The sequence below is a fragment of the Haliotis rubra genome, unplaced genomic scaffold, assembly GCF_003918875.1.
Source record: "Haliotis rubra isolate DU_JTF1 unplaced genomic scaffold, ASM391887v1 Scf1180, whole genome shotgun sequence".
Lineage (NCBI taxonomy): Eukaryota > Metazoa > Mollusca > Gastropoda > Lepetellida > Haliotidae > Haliotis > Haliotis rubra.
Window position 1 is genome coordinate 137,544 of NW_025765093.1, and position 18,037 is coordinate 155,580.

At 41.1% G+C, this 18,037-nt stretch overlaps 2 protein-coding genes across 2 annotated transcripts; one reads left to right on the forward strand and one right to left on the reverse strand.

Moving 5' to 3' along the window:
* Nucleotides 1-6,862: 6,862 nt before the first annotated feature.
* Nucleotides 6,863-7,687, forward strand: LOC124259653. The gene is made up of 2 exons (XM_046693833.1): nucleotides 6,863-7,402; nucleotides 7,658-7,687. The coding sequence occupies exons 1-2, from the start codon at nucleotides 6,863-6,865 to the stop codon at nucleotides 7,685-7,687; spliced, it is 570 nt and encodes a 189-aa protein (XP_046549789.1).
* A 1,524-nt stretch (nucleotides 7,688-9,211) lies between these two features.
* On the reverse strand, nucleotides 9,212-15,679 carry LOC124259630 (endo-1,4-beta-xylanase 2-like). Its single transcript, XM_046693803.1, has 13 exons — nucleotides 15,450-15,679; nucleotides 15,122-15,270; nucleotides 14,695-14,784; nucleotides 14,172-14,328; nucleotides 13,783-13,825; nucleotides 13,459-13,617; nucleotides 13,168-13,223; nucleotides 12,450-12,587; nucleotides 11,390-11,561; nucleotides 10,477-10,584; nucleotides 9,857-10,072; nucleotides 9,379-9,592; nucleotides 9,212-9,280 (listed from the first exon to the last, which is right to left on the reverse strand). The coding sequence occupies exons 1-13, from the start codon at nucleotides 15,635-15,637 to the stop codon at nucleotides 9,243-9,245; spliced, it is 1,728 nt and encodes a 575-aa protein (XP_046549759.1). The 5' UTR covers nucleotides 15,638-15,679; the 3' UTR covers nucleotides 9,212-9,242.
* Between the last annotated feature and the right edge of the window lie 2,358 nt (nucleotides 15,680-18,037).

Consider the following 18,037-nt stretch of genomic DNA (forward strand, 5'->3'; position numbering starts at 1 on the left):
GGCATAGCCCCTAAGATATAATATCTTATGTCAAAATATTTCCACCCACTGGGCAGGTGCTATTCATTCACAAAGAATGATGCAATTCCTTTATAAAATAAGTTAAGGTTCCTTCATGAAGTGTCTCCTAAAGCCCAACCCCTCGTCCTCGTCGCGGGAGATGGAAACAGGTAAAGCTGGCCAACGGGGCTCTGGTGAAGCAATATGGGCTAATCCCATGTATTGCGGATCAAAGCGGATTACAGAAACACAGACAGTAAACCAAGTACTACCAGGAACTCGATGTCAAGGAACCAATACAACTGTGTATATGACGTTGTATGGTCAGCCAGACAGCTGAAACTCCTTTCAACTCGAGAACCAACCAGAGTGGGCACATGGAATGTCCGCACGATGCATGAAGAAGTGAGGTGTGCTAAGATTGCCAAAGAAATGCGCAACTACAAGTTAGAGATACTTGGACTCAGTGAGACCAAATGGAACCAAGCAGGATAAGCACGTCTTACCACAGGACAGACGCTAGTGTACTCAGGCCACACTGATAACAACGCCCATCACAGCAGATGAGTGGCCATCATGATCACAGCCAAGGCAACCAGAGCTCTAGTAGGTTGGGAACCAGTAAGCGAGAGACTGATAACAGCAAAGGTCAGGACAACACACAAGAGAATATTCCTCACAGTCATTGCCTGCTATTCGCCAACAAACGATGCAGAAGAAGAGATGAAGGAAGAATTCTATGAAAGGTTGCAAGCCATACTCAAGAAAAGAATAGAAAGGGAGATGGTCCTTCTGTTTGGAGACCTCAAAGCCAAAGAAGGAAGAGATAACATTGTTAATTCATCTCCATGATAACCAACACTGTATTCATTCACATACGCTCTTTATCTGTCATGTCACCTTGTATACATGCTCACTCGCTTATACCCGGGAATTACCCATAAGCCCCATAGCTACGCTGTAACATGCGCTGAGCAGAGTTCATAGCAGACGACATCAACATTCATTATAATGTCCTTTTTGTGTGTGTTGTGAAAATATTAAAACTATCACAAATTGAATTTACGTTTAAAACTTGAAGCTCTTTTTTTGATTTTTAAAATGAGTTAAAAGTCAATCCCACAGTGAACATATACATCAGAGTTGAAGCACACCAGTTTGTAGCACATTCAAGAGTTGGAGACCAGACGCTCCTCTCTTCGTCATTCTGTTAGCTAACTGTTCATGTCCAGGAACCCACTTCACAACGCTGACTTCTCTGGTCTGAAGAGACTGTTGAACAGCAGCTATATCCAGCCTCAGACGCCTGTCATCGACAAGCTTAGTGGAGTGGATGGCCTCCACTACACTCTTGTTATCTACATATGCACACACAGGTATCACATCACTAATGCCAGACACCTCTTCCAGCATTTTTCGCATATACACTGCTTCCTCTAAACCCTCCTGAAGACTGAGAGTTTCAGCTGCAATCGTGGATCTCACTACTCTCTTGATCTTCCCAGCGTGGCAAGCTAAGGGACAACAGCAATTGTTTTCACCAAGAAGAAACACAATGTAGGCACCTACACTACCTACTCCATCACACACATTAGCATGTGCCGCATCAGTGAACACAACTATCTTCCAGCTGGAAGCATTGCCGATATTCCGGAACACAAGCTTTGCTTCATTTTCTTTCAGCTTTCTGATCACCTTTATTGTTCTCAACAAGCCTTCTACTGTACCCTTCTTGAACTTGGTGCTGAGATCAATCATTTCAAAAGCAATGTCAGGACGACCTCCTTGCACAACCCAGTTGATTCTGCCAACCATCTGTCTCAATACCGTATGTTCTTTCACAGTTAGATTTTCAGCTTTTTGTGATTTTCTTTGAGGTGACACATTGTCGAACTCTAAATCTTGCACATATTCATTCTGATCTAGCACAATAGCACCAGGATTCTGTGTGATCTGAAAACCAACATATTTGAATTGTCCACTCTCCCTCTTCCCAGCTTTGAAATACTGAACTAACTGTGCTATGATGTTGTCAAAATGAGGTTGTCAAAATGAGGTTGTCCACAGTGTAAGAAATCGTCAACATGACAAGCAATCATTCCTATGAGACATCCACCATATTTCATGTAAAACAATGCTGGGTCATACACTGACTGAATACATCCCAGCTGCAGTAGGCGATCTCTCACACTCTGGTAAAACTGTCTTGCAGCATCATTCAGTCCATACAGACAGTGCTTTAGCTTCCACAGTTTGTCGTCAGCTACACTAGCGTCCTTTGGGGGGGGATAATATACACATCTCTGTCTAAAGCTTTTCCTTGAAGAAATGCAGACTTAATGTCTGTGGTCTTGATGTCCCAGTTTTGCCATACTGCAAGAGTTAAAAACATTCGTAATGCACTCTTACTGACAGTTGGCGAGTCTCTATCAAAGACACCATCTTCCTCAAATCCCCTAGCCACTAGCCTTGCTTTAACTTTATCACCCTTCTGACATATTACCCATCGAGTTGAAATACAAGGCTGTCCACAATTTTGAACTTCTTCATATGTATCAAACTCTCGTAAACGTCCAAGCTCTTCACATTTCGCCTTCACACAATCAACATCATCATGTCTTGATCTTGGAATAGTCACCACGTTAACATCATGGACTATCACTTTCATCCAGTCATGCACTTTGTCAAGGTTCACACTCGTCACAGTTTCTCCATCATCTGCACATATGTTGAACACATTCTTATTTCGCCCAGACAATTTGCCTCCTCTACTCACAACTGTAGCAGCCACCCAATCTTCTTCTGATGTGTCTTTGAACTGTATCTTGTCATCCTTCTTCAAACTGATTTTACTTCCCCTGGCTTCATCCATGTTTGTTGTTTCATCCGTCATGTTATCCGCTGCCTGTACCTTAGTCTCATCATTTTGAGAGTTTTCATTCGACATGTGTCCTGCAATCATTTCTGAAAGCCGCATGTCAAGTCTGTCCACTTCAAATCCATGACCTCTTACACTGTTGCGCTGCAGCTGGTTCTCTCTCTCTTCAGTGTTCCCATCACACTTAAATTCCAGTCCTGATTTTATCAGTCTATTTGGTGACACTCTAACAAACACCCCGCCGTGTCGAACAAACACAACTTTTCCATCTTGGAACACAACCTTGCCTGGACCTAACCACTTTTCACTGCCATCACGTTTGTAATACACCAAATCACCATGATGGTATATTTCCTCCGAGGCTCTAATTTTGCAACGCAGAGCTCTTCGGATCCTTTCATTTGCTTCTGAGGCGATAAATGCTTTCCTCGCTGCATGCAAAGCGTTCAGATGTTCAGCAAATGACTCACTTCTTGTCACACCGTCAAGTGCTCGGACCGTTTCACTCATGATGTTTGGCAAGTTTGGATTCTTCCCAAACACTAACTGGTAGCTACTGAAACCTTGCCACATTTGCAAAGCATTGCGAGACATATTCGCCCAACACAGGAGTATATCAAGAGGTGTTTCTGGGCACTGTTCCTCCATTCTAGCAAGCATTATATCAGTCACTGAGTGGATTCTCTCACATAGTCCGTTCTGAAATGGGCTTTCCGCAGCAGTTGTGTGAACTCGGATGTTCAGTATACTAGCCACCTCTCTTATTTCCTCGGCATTGAACTCCCCTCCATTGTCTGTCAGGATACTCTTCATCACTCCGAATCCAGCTCCTACCCAGTGCGTCATAATCTTGTCAATCACTTCACTTGGTGTTTTCCGAGTAATGAAGGCAGACACAGTTAATCTAGACCACATGTCCACTAAATGCAAAATCCATCCATTTCTCCACTTCTTTAAGTCCATAGCGAACTGTCTCGTTGAATTGCGATGCCATTGGTAGTACAACAGCAGGTCTGGCTGGTGTTCTTTTGTAAATCTTACATAACTGACACCGCTCATAAATTGCATGGACAGTGTCCCGGAACTCTTCTCTCCAGACCCCAGCATCCTTAAGAAGGGCCACAAGCTTTCTCTCTGGAGGATGAGCAAACTGTCTGTGTAACTTCAAAAGAGTCTTGTACCGTTCGTCTTTGTCGAGTTTGTGAAGCAGCACAGCATGAACTTCTTCAATTGGTATTTGCTCATTCTTGTCAATTGGAATGCAGTAGTGACCCGATGATGTATAGTTCAGATTCACGTTCTGTCCAAGAATTTCTGCTGTATCATTCCCAAGATCCAACTTGATTCGTGCCTCCTTCATAGCATGTATTGATAGTAGTAATGGTATATCAGAATCCACAACATCTGTTCTAATACTGATGGCTTTTCCAGCCATCACAGCAGGTATTTCATAATATCCCAGTGACTTCAGCATCTCACCACCTCCAAACTTGTACACTTTTACACCATCGCAAACTGTCACTTTTTCTTTGTCAACTTGATCCAGTGACTCTATGTATCCATTAAGCCATGTTCTGCCACACACTGTACTCGAACATGCACTGTCCAAAACTGCACATGATCTAGCATCATTGCCTAACTGAGCCAAACCTTCCTTGATACTTCCAGTGAACAGCACCACTTGTTTTTCTGTCTGTACTGGTTCACCTTCGGTATAGTTGACTCTTGATGACATGTTTTCATAGCTGTGAGGACAATGTGCAATTAGATGTCGGAATAAACCACATGCAAGACAAGTTAAAGTTCTACCATTTGCACCATTGGGTTCATAGCTCCATCTGACTGTCCACGACCTCTCCAAGTACTTCCTCTTCCTCTGCCATTACCAAATCCTCTTGGTCTGAAATATCTGCCACGAGATCTGCCAGACTGACTAAAATATGTTTCTTCTTCTTGAGCCACGAAGGCTGGTTCCACCTTAATAGTCGCAAATGCTGCTGAGCTTGAACCACCACCTGCCTGCTGACCGAGAAATTTCTTCAGTGAAACCTTAGCTTGATCATATAAATCTTCCTTTTTAGTATAGTCCATGCCTGTCATAACCAACATTTTCTCTTCTTTGTTTATCTTTGCACGTTTGAGTAACTTGAAAGCAAGAATCTCTTGTGGAAGACTCATTCCCTTTCTCAAAATCCTCAAATTTATCCAAACTATCTGCCAGGTCATCTTTCCCCAAATTTTTATCCAAAAACGTTAACAAGGTATCGAAACCATCTTCTTTCTTCAAATCAGCAAGATTGATGTTATCAAACACTTTCTCACGTATACCAATCTCGTTTTCAGGCAAAGACAGAGCTAAGACGATACCTTGTTTCTCTTTCTTTAAGTCAGTAACTTCCCGCCATGCCAGCAGTTCCTGCCTGTAACGCTCGTAACTCTTAGTAAGGTTGAAATCCGGAGGGTTGATTCTCACAGCCATGGTACGAAATGTTCCACTTCTGTACACTGAATATACTTTGTCCCGCTACCGAGTCCAGTTTTCGATCATGTAAACAATGGAATGATGGCGTTAATTGTTCAGATTGATAATTGTCGCTTTCACTGAAGATGTCACTATGCAACTGAATATCCATTCATCACATTATTTACTGGCAGAATACAACCGAACGCACATTTCACTTGTCCAACTTGTCCATACTTGGTCAAGGTTCAATCAGTAACTTCAAACTTCATACGGTGTAACTCACAGGATATACAGTCAATACGCTTGCCACAAAGATTAGAATATGCAAACCACGCTCTGCTACCACTGTTAATTCATCTCCATGATAACCAACACTGTATTCATTCACATACGCTCTTTATCTGTCATGTCACCTTGTATACATGCTCACTCGCTTATATCCGGGAATTACCCATAAGCCCCATAGCTAGGCTGTAACATGCGCCGAGCAGAGTTCATAGCAGACGACATCAACAAACATCGGGTACACAGCCATCGTGGGAAAGCGTGGAACCGAAATAATGAACGAAAATGGACAACATCTAGCAAACTTTTGCGCGGACCAGAATCTCGTAAGTGGAGGAACCTTCTTCCCACACAAGGAGATACACAAGACGACATGGGTATCATCAAACCAGGCTGTCCAAAACCAGATCCACCACACCTGCAGCTATATATATTCCAGCTATATGGCGGCAGTCTGTAAATAATCGAGTGAGTCTGGACCAGACAATCCAGTGATCAACAGCATGAGCATCAATCTGCGCAATTGGGAACCGATGCCATGTGTCAACCAAGTCAGCGGGCCTGACCACCCAATCCCGTTAGTTTCCTCTTACGACAAGCATGGGTTACTGAAGGCCAATATTCTAACCCGGCACTTCACGGGTAGGACTGAACAAGAGGACTCGGTATAAGGCATCTAGGGCAATGTGATAAGGGCCTATGTACCATCTCTTGAAAAATGTATTGGCAGAGAAATGAAAAAGAACAAACCAGGATAACATTGGCAACACTCGATAAAATGAGAGAAAGGCAATCAGGGAAAGACTTCAAGGTGCCCGCACAAGATCAGAGACTGTCAGATCCCAACAAGAGTACAAGGACAAGCACAAACAGGTCAGGCAAATGGTGAGAAAAGACAAAACAAGGTACTTGGATGATCTAGCAACAGATGCAGGAACTGCTGCTGAAGAACGCAACATGAAGGAACTGTACAAGATCACACAGTCGCTTGCAGGCAAGAGAGCTACGCATGAGAAACCAGTGAAGGGCAAGAACGGAAACGTACTAGGATCAGCAGAAGAACAGAAAAGCAGGTGGAAAGAGCGTTTTGAATATCTGCTTAACAGGCCTACACCAGACATTACTGCAGATATACCACCAGCAGAAAAAGACCGTCTAAAGAGGAGATACGGAGAGCTATCAAGTCCCTTAAGAACGGGAAATCAGGAGGCCCAGATTCCATACCAGCGGAAGCAATGAAATCAGCCCTGGAAACATCAGTAACCATGCTCAAGCCCTTGTTTCTAAAAATATGTCAAGAACAGTCTATTCCTCAAGAGTGGAAGGAAGGGTTCATTGTCAAGCTGCCAAAGAATGGAGACTTGAGCCAATGCAAGAACTACAGAGGTATCATGCTGCTTTCAACACAAGGGAAAGTCTTCAACAGAATGAAGACATCGGTTGATAAACTGCTCATGGGCCAGCTAGCAGGTTTCAGAAAAGACAGGTCTTGCCCGGATCACATAGCCACACTCCGGTTAACAATAGAGCAATCCTTGGAATGGAAGACGCCCTTGTATGTCAAGACATCGGTTGATAAACTGCTCATTGACCAGCAAGCATGTTTCAGAAAAGACAGGTCTTGCCCGGATCACATAGCCACACTCCGAATAACAATAGAGCAATCCTTGGAATGGAAGACGCCCTTGTATGTCAACTTCATTAACTTTGAAAAAGCCTTGTGTGGACAGAACATCATTGTGGAAGATTATGAAGCACTATGGAATCCCAGACAAGTACATCTCCATTATACGATCTACATACGAGTGAAGGACATGCAGAGTATTGCACTCAGGAGATGTAACAGAGACGTTCCCAGTTCACACAGGTGTCTGATAAGGCTGCATACTTGCACCATTCCTCTTCTTGGTGGCAATTGACTGGGTGACAAAGGGAACAACACGAGGGAGAAGACATGACATCCAATGGACAATCTACGAGCAACTGGACGATCTTGATTTTGCCAATGACCTGGCACTTCTGTTCCATAGACTCTAGCATTGGAAACAACAGCTGCCTAGATAGGTCTCAAAGTTAATCGAAAAGTACGCTGTGATTCCTTCATCAAGTAATGTTTGATTCCTTCATAAAGTAATGTTTGATTCCTTCATAATGTACGTGGTGATTCCTTCAAAAAGTACGTGGTGATTCCTTCAAAAAGTGAGTGAGTGAGTATAGTTTTACGCCGCACTCAGCAATATTCCAGCTATATGGCGGCAGTCTGTAAATATTCGAGTCTGGACCAGACAATCCAGTCATCAACAGCATGAGCATCGATCTGCGCAATTGGGAACCGATGACATGCGTCAACCAAGTCAGCGAGCCTGACCACCCGATCCCGTTAGTCGCCTCTTACGACTAGCGTGAGTTTAATGAAGGCACATTGTAACCCGGACCTTCACGGGTTCACTTCAAAAAGTACGTTGGGATGGTTTCATCCCTAAAGGATCTTTTTAATGTACGTCCTCGTTTAATTGTTGAGTTTTTAAAAGAAATTGAATTAATTGATAATGTTTTAAATGTATTGTAATTAGTCAGTGATTTTAACTTGGTGGTATGCATAAATAACTATGATAGACAGTGGCTGTAACATCAAAGGGGGCTGAAGTAGTGTAACATAATTGTCCCCCTGAGAGGGTAGGTAAGTCCCTTTTCATTCAAGGTATTTTGTCTTTCTCTAAATTTCAATAGTAGTATGGCTATTTTGCTAAACAATCGCCAACAGCTGAAGGAATGATGTAAATCCAGCTAGTGTGCATTCAGGTAACAAAAGTAATGTAAGTCCCCTTGGTCCCCAGTATGGTGTTCTACCTTCAGTTGTTGGTGGTCCATTGTACTGTTCTCTATAATATTATCGCTTTATGATTTCATGCTAGTTTTACCTTGTCTGCAATACTCTAGTATTTTTACTGTTCATCGTCAACAGGTTATTAATTTTTAAATTTATTGATGTTTACTGTGATAATTGCTTGTTCTCGTCACGACATGACTGAAGTATTGCCGATGTGACGATACATATTAACTCACTCACTCACACATTCATAAAGTACGTTGTGATTCCGTTATAAATTACGTTGTGATTCATTTAAAAAGAACGTTGCGATTCCTTCATAAAGTACGTTGTCATTCCTTTAAAAATACGCTGTGATTCACGAACATAGGACAGAGGGGGAGGGGTGGCATTACACATTGACTGTTCAGTATGTTGCCCAACACAAATGTGGTGTGTGTGTGGTGAATACACGTTACATGTAGTTAATGGGAAGCATAGAACATATGTCTTAAATTAATAGGATTAAATATACTATGTCCTTTTGCTGTTAATCCAGAGACTGTCGCAATATTTATTCAGGTCCATGTGCACATGCAGACTATCTTCAAACTAAACCACGTAGAATAATCTTGTTGTTCACAGGCAAGGCCTTTATCAAAACAAACAGCCTGATTTCCGATCGATGAGATTGAGTAGATTGATAGATATGTATATATTTCTTAGATGATGTTAGTCACCTAATGATCATATTGATTAAACACAAAGCAACACATTCATCAAATCACGTTTTATTCACGTCAAACCTATCCAACTAGTATGTTGTTCACCTGCGGGTTGCTACCTGGAACAGAAAGGATGTCGAGTCATGTGCTGAATCTTCTCCACAAATATTACCATCGTTTCATCACATTACACTGTTTGGTATCCTATGTCCCTCACCTGATCCCGACAGACTGATGGTCAGATCAACGCCGTTGTCACCCAGAGTAAACTGTTCAGTTTTGATGATGTTTCCGTTGTGTTTGACCTGCACTGTGTAACCGCCCTTGAATCCTCTCACTCGGAGGTTCTGACCCTCCCTGACCGGATGTGACTCGTTGGTCCTCCACTCCCCCTTGATCAGCTGTTTCACCCTCCGTCCTGCAGCGTTCGGCTTAACAGAAAAGTGATCACTAAAGTGGTAACCTAAAGGCTCCAACAGCTAGATGAATATAACAATGTAAAAACTGTGGAGCCATAATCGTTAATGATAGGAATAGCAATTTCAATGTTACAAAAGCAATTATATACACCAGCAAGATGAAGAAGCATTGTCTACAATGTGTAAATATCTCCATGTTTTAAATAACCGAACTGTCACAGTAGGGATGTTTTAGTGTAGAATAGGGGGTTAAGATTCAGTTTTCATTTATATTACCGTCACATTTTGTCCATTAGCCAGAGCAGCGTTAGGTCGCCAATGTCTGCCATCCCAGTATCCCCAGAACATGACCCCTTCTACAGAAGGATGACTGAAGTACAGTCGCAGCAGTGACTCATACTTGTCAGCCTTTGTGTTCTCGTTCCAATCATCAATGTCCAGCTCTGTTATCCACATCTTCAAGCCTACACGGGCAACCTCGTCCAGCCGATGCTTGCAAAACACATTGACAAATATATACTAAGGGAAACAAACAAGGGAACACCACTTCATGGCAGTGTTCCTTTATTTATACTCAGATTCCTCTAACAGCGCTATTCAAAGCTGGTGATGAAAACTGGAAAATATTAGAGGAACGCTTGAATTTTCCTGTGTATCTTTATTTGTTTGATTCTGTATACTAACAATTGACGCATACGATACATATTCATGAACGTAATAGATAGAGATTACAACACGAGTAGGTGTTGAATATGGAAATTATTCAAACGAGATAGCTTTAAACGTTTTGATTTATTCTCGAGCGAAAGCGAAAAAATCAACTAGTTACACAATACCTGTTTCAAATAACCAAAATATATTCAGAGCACGTGTGTAATAAATAAGGTTCATCATACCTTTACAAGGTCATAATCAATTGGCTGTCCGTTAAAGTGGGACTGGATGCCGAGCCGCTTGAGAGGAGCACCTTTTCCAAGTACGTACTGAGCTTCGTCTTCAAATGCCTACAAATAGTCCGCAACATTGGTTTAACATTTTTGTTCAATTTGTATTTCAGTATTGTAACTGTCGGTCTGTCTATGTACGTACTAACATATAGAACATTTCACAATTCATGGGAGGATTTGGATGAACCTGGAATTTCAACCATGTGGCCAACACCCCATAGTAATGGTCATCGTTGTCTTTGGAAATCTGAGGAAGTCAAAATATATACCCGCTTTTGTCGACGTGAGATGAGGTGAAATTGGGTTTTACGTCGTCCTTGAGAATATTTCGCTCATATGACGACGTGCAGGCCTGTGTATGTGTATGTGCGGCTGCTTGTACTAGCCTAGACTTAACCTGGTTTTATATGCTAGCCCACTGAGATACCATGTCGCAATGAAGCATGAATACCCCACTAAGACCCAGTATACTGACTCCGAGCCTACAAGTCTTTGTTGTACCAATTAATGCCGAGCGCCCGCGACCTTCCGCTCTCCCGGCGGACACTCTAACCACTACATCACGGAGGCGGTCCTTTTGTGGACGTAACACTATACTTACAACGGAACCCGTGAAGATCCGGGTTAGAATGTGCCTTCAGTAACCTATGCTCGTCGTAAGAGGCGACCAACAGGATCGGGTGGTCAGGCTCGCAGACTTGGTTGACACATGGCATCGGTTCCCAATTGCGCAGATCGATGCTCATGCTGTTGATGACTGGATTGTCTGGTCCAGACTCGATTATTTGACTGACCACTTTATTACACTGTACTTACAACGGCTGCTTAGTTTTGACTGACCACGTTATAACACTGTACTTACAACGGTTGCATCATTTTGACTGACGACGTTGTAATCATTCAGGAACAGAAGGGAATTAGGGGCCGCCTTGTGGGCTTCATTAAACATCCATATGGAAATATCAGGATCGTGGAGTTGTTGAGCGTAGAAATCCCCGTGGACGTTCTCATTGTTGACATCCCAGTGAGGAAGCCTGCAACATTCAGTCAGACACACGTAGTTAGTCACACACACATATACACATTCAGTAAGACACACATATACACATTCAGTAAGACACACATATACATATTCAGTAAGACACACATATACATATTCAGTAAGACACACATATACATATTCAGTAAGACACACATATACACATTCAGTAAGACACACATATACACATTCAGTAAGACACACATATACATATTCAGTAAGACACACATATAAACATATTCAGTAAGACACACATATCCATATTTAGTAAGACACACATATACACATTCAGTAAGACACACATATACACATTCAGTAAGACACACATATACATATTCAGTAAGACACACATATAAACACATTCAGTAAGACACACATATACACATTCAGTAAGACACACATATACACATTCAGTAAGACACACATATACATATTCAGTAAGACACACATATACACATTCAGTAAGACACATATACACATTCAGTAAGACACACATATACATATTCAGTAAGACACACATATACACATTCAGTAAGACACATATACACATTCAGTAAGACACACATATACATATTCAGTAAGACACACATATACACATTCAGTAAGACACACATATACACATTCAGTAAGACACATATATACATATTCAGTAAGACACACATATACACATTCATTAAGACACATATACACATTCAGTAAGACACACATATACATATTCAGTAAGACACACATATACACAGTCGGCCAGACGCAGATATACATAGGACAAACAGTCTTTTACTGTATGGGCAGAAACAGATGTGTGATCAAAACTGGAGAAGCAAGAACTCGTTGGCAATAATGAATGAGCTTTTAGAAAGCAGATATTGCAAGCTCCACTCACTTTCCTTTGAAATGTCCAACGCTGTCCGTTACCCTCTTCACCATTGCTTGCTTGAGGGCTGACGCGGACAGCTGTTTCTGCCAGTTTGGTACCCACTGTGCAACTGCCCAGAAGATATTATGTCCTCTCACCGTGATGCTGAAAATGTATTTCGTAGGTCTATTGTTAGCATTGTAGAGACAGAGCCAAAATATGTTGTTCACATAATTAATCCTACAATACCACATGTATACTAATGATATATCAGAGACACATATTTTGTGTAGGAAATTAATACATTAAAAGAGGTTTCGTACATAATACCTTTTGGAAAGTGGTCAAATGTGACATGTTATATTTGTGATTACACATTTTTCTGTAAAGTACAGATTCTAGAACTGTTTGGGGGTTCAGTTCAACCCGGAATTGGAACCCACTCTCCCAGAATCAGACACCTAATCTCCAACACACAAAGTTACACCAAGAAACGGTGAAGGCTGACAACTGGTATTCTGAATCACGTACTTGTGATCGAATTCAGCATATGTTATATTTGGGATTACAATTTCCCACTAATGAAGAGATTCTATTACTTTTGGGGGTTCGGTACCGTATCAATTACACTTGTCATAATTTGAGTGTTCGTTTCAAGCTTTATGACATACGTGGTGTCAATGGCTTTAAATTGAAGTGAGCATGAGTACTGATAATTCTTATTAATCTGATTCATTTTGTTTACCCCTTTGACCGCAGCGTGTCAACAGCTTTCTCTGGGAGTGCTACATTATCCTGCCCCTGAAACGATATCCAACGTGAGCGTGTTATGGTGCGGAAAGAATATGTTGAAATGAATTATTAACATATAAAATAGTTGTGAAGGATATTGCTCCAAATTGTATGTGTTCACTAAACAATGAAACTGACTGAAAGTTGTCATTGTGGTCCAATTAGATATACCACTCAATGGCACCCATCGTGGTGCATGCATCAACCGTCCGGGATGGTTCCTCCTCGTGATATTGCCACTGACCTGGCTTGGTTCCATCGAGTACCACTTCAGAGCATTCTCCAGAACAGCCCACTCAAAATTGTCATAGAAGTAGTCCTGATATTTCTTGTGCTGGGAGTCTGTGATGTCGTTGGCATCCACGGCAGAGCCCCAGCCGAACTCGCTGCTTGTTTGGTGGACCTGGGTATGAAGATGTCAATGAATTCAGTGGTAGTCAACCTTATAAAGGACCATACACAAGCGGACCGTGATGGCTATGCCGTATGTAGGTGCAAACCCGCTATAATTACTTTTGGTGTTCATATTTTTATGAATGATGAAAGAACATCGTTACATATTTCTTACCTCCACTGTCAGACCAGATGGGTTCACGTTGTTATTCGTTACTCTGATTACATGGAACAAAACATGCTTATATGTTACAAGCAAACTATTTTTACACACAAGCAAATTCTGGATGGACATATTGAAAGGTCACAGTTCAAGGCTGTATACGTCTACACAAACCTAAAGATAATATTTTCTCGTTCATTTTCACAAGAGCTATGTATAAAGCCTTTTTTTTTAATGGGATATTTCAGTAATAGGATGTTCTTGGCTCAAATATATCCCAGTGATTTTCCTATAAATATTCATCTCAGGAATAGCTGTTGCTTGTGTCAAAGGAAGACGTTTTATTTTTATACAGCAACACATGTGATAGGTGTTTGGTGGAGTTAACATAATTGACGTACTTGATGTTAATATTATTCTTTCTAAGCGTATCTATTCTCCCACTGGTGTCGGACTTAAGGTCAGTAATGTGGGGGATCTCTTCCACGCTAGCAGTATCAAGCAAGTAGTTGACCTGGGGTTCTGAGATCTGGAAGTACACCCGCACCTCCTGGGCATCTGCAGGAAATACAATCAGGTATAAACCACCCGAGGTAAGAATTCTGAATTTTCAAATTAAAACTTATGATCGAGTGGGTAAGTAAGATGGCTTATTCAGAGAGTATCTTACGTATTACCGTAGTGGCAGATATATATGAAAAGTGAAGAGGTTCAGGGCGAATATTGGATTCAAACCCACAGTAATAAGTCTGTAGGGTAACCTGAAATACAGCTCTGTAGACGAAATGCTATTGTATTTTTACGTTCTTTGTTCAAACGTTCACAACTGCACAACTCCACTGGAAATACCAATATACAGTTTTACAGATGGACATCAGACTATATAATAAACACCTACAGGCAATAAAAGCAACGAATACAAACCATTAGGCATATGGTAGTCCCCTCCAACAATGTGCCAAGAGCCGGGTCTCAGATGTGGGGTTGTTCCAATTTGTTCATACTTGGAATTACCTAAATAGCGTAAAAACACTTGAAACTGTGAACAAGCAAAACCACTTGAAAAAGAAAACGAAGTGGAACTGACACCATTCCAAATTCATTCTTAAAGCCTTATACTATGACACAAGAATAGATTTCATCAATTAATGTAATAAATGTGTTCATGACATGACATATGGTTTTCTGATCAAATTGCAATTTGTAAATTCTTCTTATGCAAATATTTATCTGTATTCCACACTAAGATCTTAGAATTTCTTGCAAGAAAAGTATAATTAGATTTGGTAAATATGACACTAGTCTGTGACACTAACAACGCACTGGTTGATGTAAATTTGTCATCACCTACCATTGCTTCCCTTGATCTCTAGCAGTGTCTCCATGCTGTGATACACCTTACCCTGGGCTAGGTTCAGAATCTTTACGTAAGCCCTGAAGGAGTATTTGTGATCCCCTTGAGGCTTAAAAGACTGGGTTACGCTGCCCCAGTTTTGCTTTCTGCAACAAAGATTTCAATTACCTTGCTATGTTGTCGTGTTTACGTCTTAATTTGTCCACTGTAGGTTAGAATACGATAAGGATACACTTGTATACATGCTGAACCTTTACTATCTGACCATAGGAAGGTTCATACAAATATTGATACAAGTAAGAGAGTTGATTTGATTACTCAATACCTGTTTGTCACCTTGACACTGTGAGATCCTGTGTGTTTGTCCGTACTGGGGACGGCATCACATTGCACACACCACCAACCACCGTCAGTTTCGTCCCCTCCGTAGGTGGACGTACTGTCAAAGTCAGCATCTTTGAGGAGTTCAACAGACAACACGGTTGGCAACAGCGTCACCCACAACACCAACATTGTCAGCCAGTATCGTTCAGCCAAAAGTGCTTCCAAGGTTTCTCCTGAGTAAGTAACAGCTGTTTATAATACATGTTTGATAAGGAAACATACCTACGGAATCTAGAACTCATGGTTTCAAAGATTATTGTCATGATGAAAAAAACGCAGAGCGCAATTTGTTATAATAGGGTCGTGTTATGCAATTTTCAGACTATAACGTGCATCACAAACATTACTTTATAGCATTTATACAACACGTACAAGACAAGGTAAGACAAGACAAGACCCAAAACTTTGTTAACCTTCACGGAAATCGCTGTAAAACCTCGCAGAGCACACATTTATAAGAGTTAAATATCAACAGATACGTACGATATTTAGCCTTGTTTGATTTTAGTTTTGGAAGCTGATAACATCGGCCAGATGGTAAAAGTTTATACTCAGAGTTTAAAATGTGGGAGGGATCACTTAAGTCTTGTGTCCTTGGCACGATGAACACTTTTGCATAGATAAAAGATAGACAGTCAAATTCTACATTGTCAACTCTGCTATTACTTTTTAAAATTTTATTGAGATTTTTTGGTTTTGAACCGAGAGTCCCCCATGCCAGCACTGGATGGAAAATGTTGAAATACTTTGGATAAAACTAGTGTAAAAGAGTGATAAAATGGTTCTTTCAACAATAAATGATCTACACGTTAAAGGTATGTAATCAACTTGTCACTAATGTATATTGAGCATAAGATAGATCATTACGGGTGGTGTTACAGAGTGACTGAAACGTAGACAACTAAACTGTAAATAGTATATAACACAAGGTAAATGAATAGTTAACAATGTATGCAGGCATTATGTATGCAGGCATTATGATGTGTCCAGTCACAATTGGTAATGCAGTGGTAATACAACGGGATACATCAAGTAGAGGCAGCAATAGATCACATGTATCACAATATGTGTCACTTCACTGTCGAATGTCTTGAAATATGTTTAGAAGCGGGCAGACATTCGACGTTTACATACAGGTAACCCCCCAACCCCTTAAACAGCAGTTAGCGCTAAATGGAGAAAATAGTGGCTCCACACTCTCTCCGCATATTCAGAGTTATTTAGATTGTAGTTTGCACATGGTTCCAGGATCATCATGCAATTCTAGACAAACCGGCTGATATAGTTGCAATGTACTTTAGCAACGTCCCGAACAACCGATCCCTACTTCAACCTGCTTTTTGTGAAAACACAACAGCTAAATATAATGTGAATATACCTGCATACACGCTTTAGATGACACAGATAACATGACACGTTCAGAAAGGTCATCCTTCACCGTGTAACAGGTTTTGAACATTTCAATGCTGTCTGATTTTAGCCGACCAGGGTGTTTTGGCTGCCTTTGGATTGCATGGTATAAGGCCAGTATTGTTCTTCTCAAAGCGCGACGGCACAGCCTGAAAAAAACAAAGGTCCTTGTGTATATTTAATCAATACTATCGTCCGCGTTACTTCCTTCTCTCCAGTTTGTGAGTTTTGTGTTTGGGAGAGAATGACAATCTTCTGTGTAAACAGAGGAAATAGAATAGGACAATGGTTTCAAATACAATCTGCCACGGCTACTGTATCAAACATTCATGACGTTATGTTAGCGGGTATATTACAACTGAATAACAGGTATATTAGGAAAACTCCAGAACAGAGGCAGAATGCCATTTCTAGCGATTTCACATGACAATAAACTCTGTCAAATCAATCTCTGAATACAAATCAATCCCTAGCAGAACAGGGAAAACGGTGAGGCTAAATCGCAAATGTAAAATCTTCTTATAAGTATGATATAAGCTGTTCCATCACATCATTTCACTGCGAACAATAATGGAATCATCTTGCCGACTTTATAATGGCTGGGTTTTGGCAGGGAGGTAACGGAGGTAAATGACTGGAATTCCAATATCCGGAAAGTCGTTCATCCTGATGACAATACTTGGAAAAACACAATAACAGTTATTATAAGGACAATACTCACGTGGACAGTCGAGTGTAATCCCATGGAAAATACCGGGGTTCATATTTTTCATACGATGCCCCAGGGCAAAATAACACGTCATGGTGACGTGACGTCATGAACAAAGCTATAACGTCATGTTTCTTCTATGACGTTACGTTCTACATATGCCGACGGCGGGTAGGCAGCCTATGTTTGAAAGTTGATTTGGGTTTATTTTCCTCAATTTGACGACTTCGGTAATACATAGAATATTATATTCGTGTCCATATCATACTATGTTTACGACACTCATGCCTAAATATCGGTATATCCCCCGCTCTCGCTCGGGAAACACCAACATTTAGGCACTCGTGTCGTAAACATAGTATGACATGGGCAATCATACAATATCCTCCATATGTTGTACATTAACACAC

Coding starts and splice junctions, on each gene's coding strand:
- LOC124259630 (XM_046693803.1), bottom strand. CDS start 15,637: ATGTTGGTGTTGTGGGTGACGCTGTTGCCAACCGTGTTGTCTGTTGAA. Junction 12,588..13,167: donor GACACGCTGCGGTCAAAGGG/GTAAACAAAATG, acceptor ATACATTTTCAG/CATCACGGTGAGAGGACATA. Junction 11,562..12,449: donor GTTGGACATTTCAAAGGAAA/GTGAGTGGAGCT, acceptor TGAATGTTGCAG/GCTTCCTCACTGGGATGTCA.
- LOC124259653 (XM_046693833.1), top strand. CDS start 6,863: ATGAAATCAGCCCTGGAAACATCAGTAACCATGCTCAAGCCCTTGTTT. Junction 7,403..7,657: donor CACTATGGAATCCCAGACAA/GTACATCTCCAT, acceptor TCTGTTCCATAG/ACTCTAGCATTGGAAACAAC.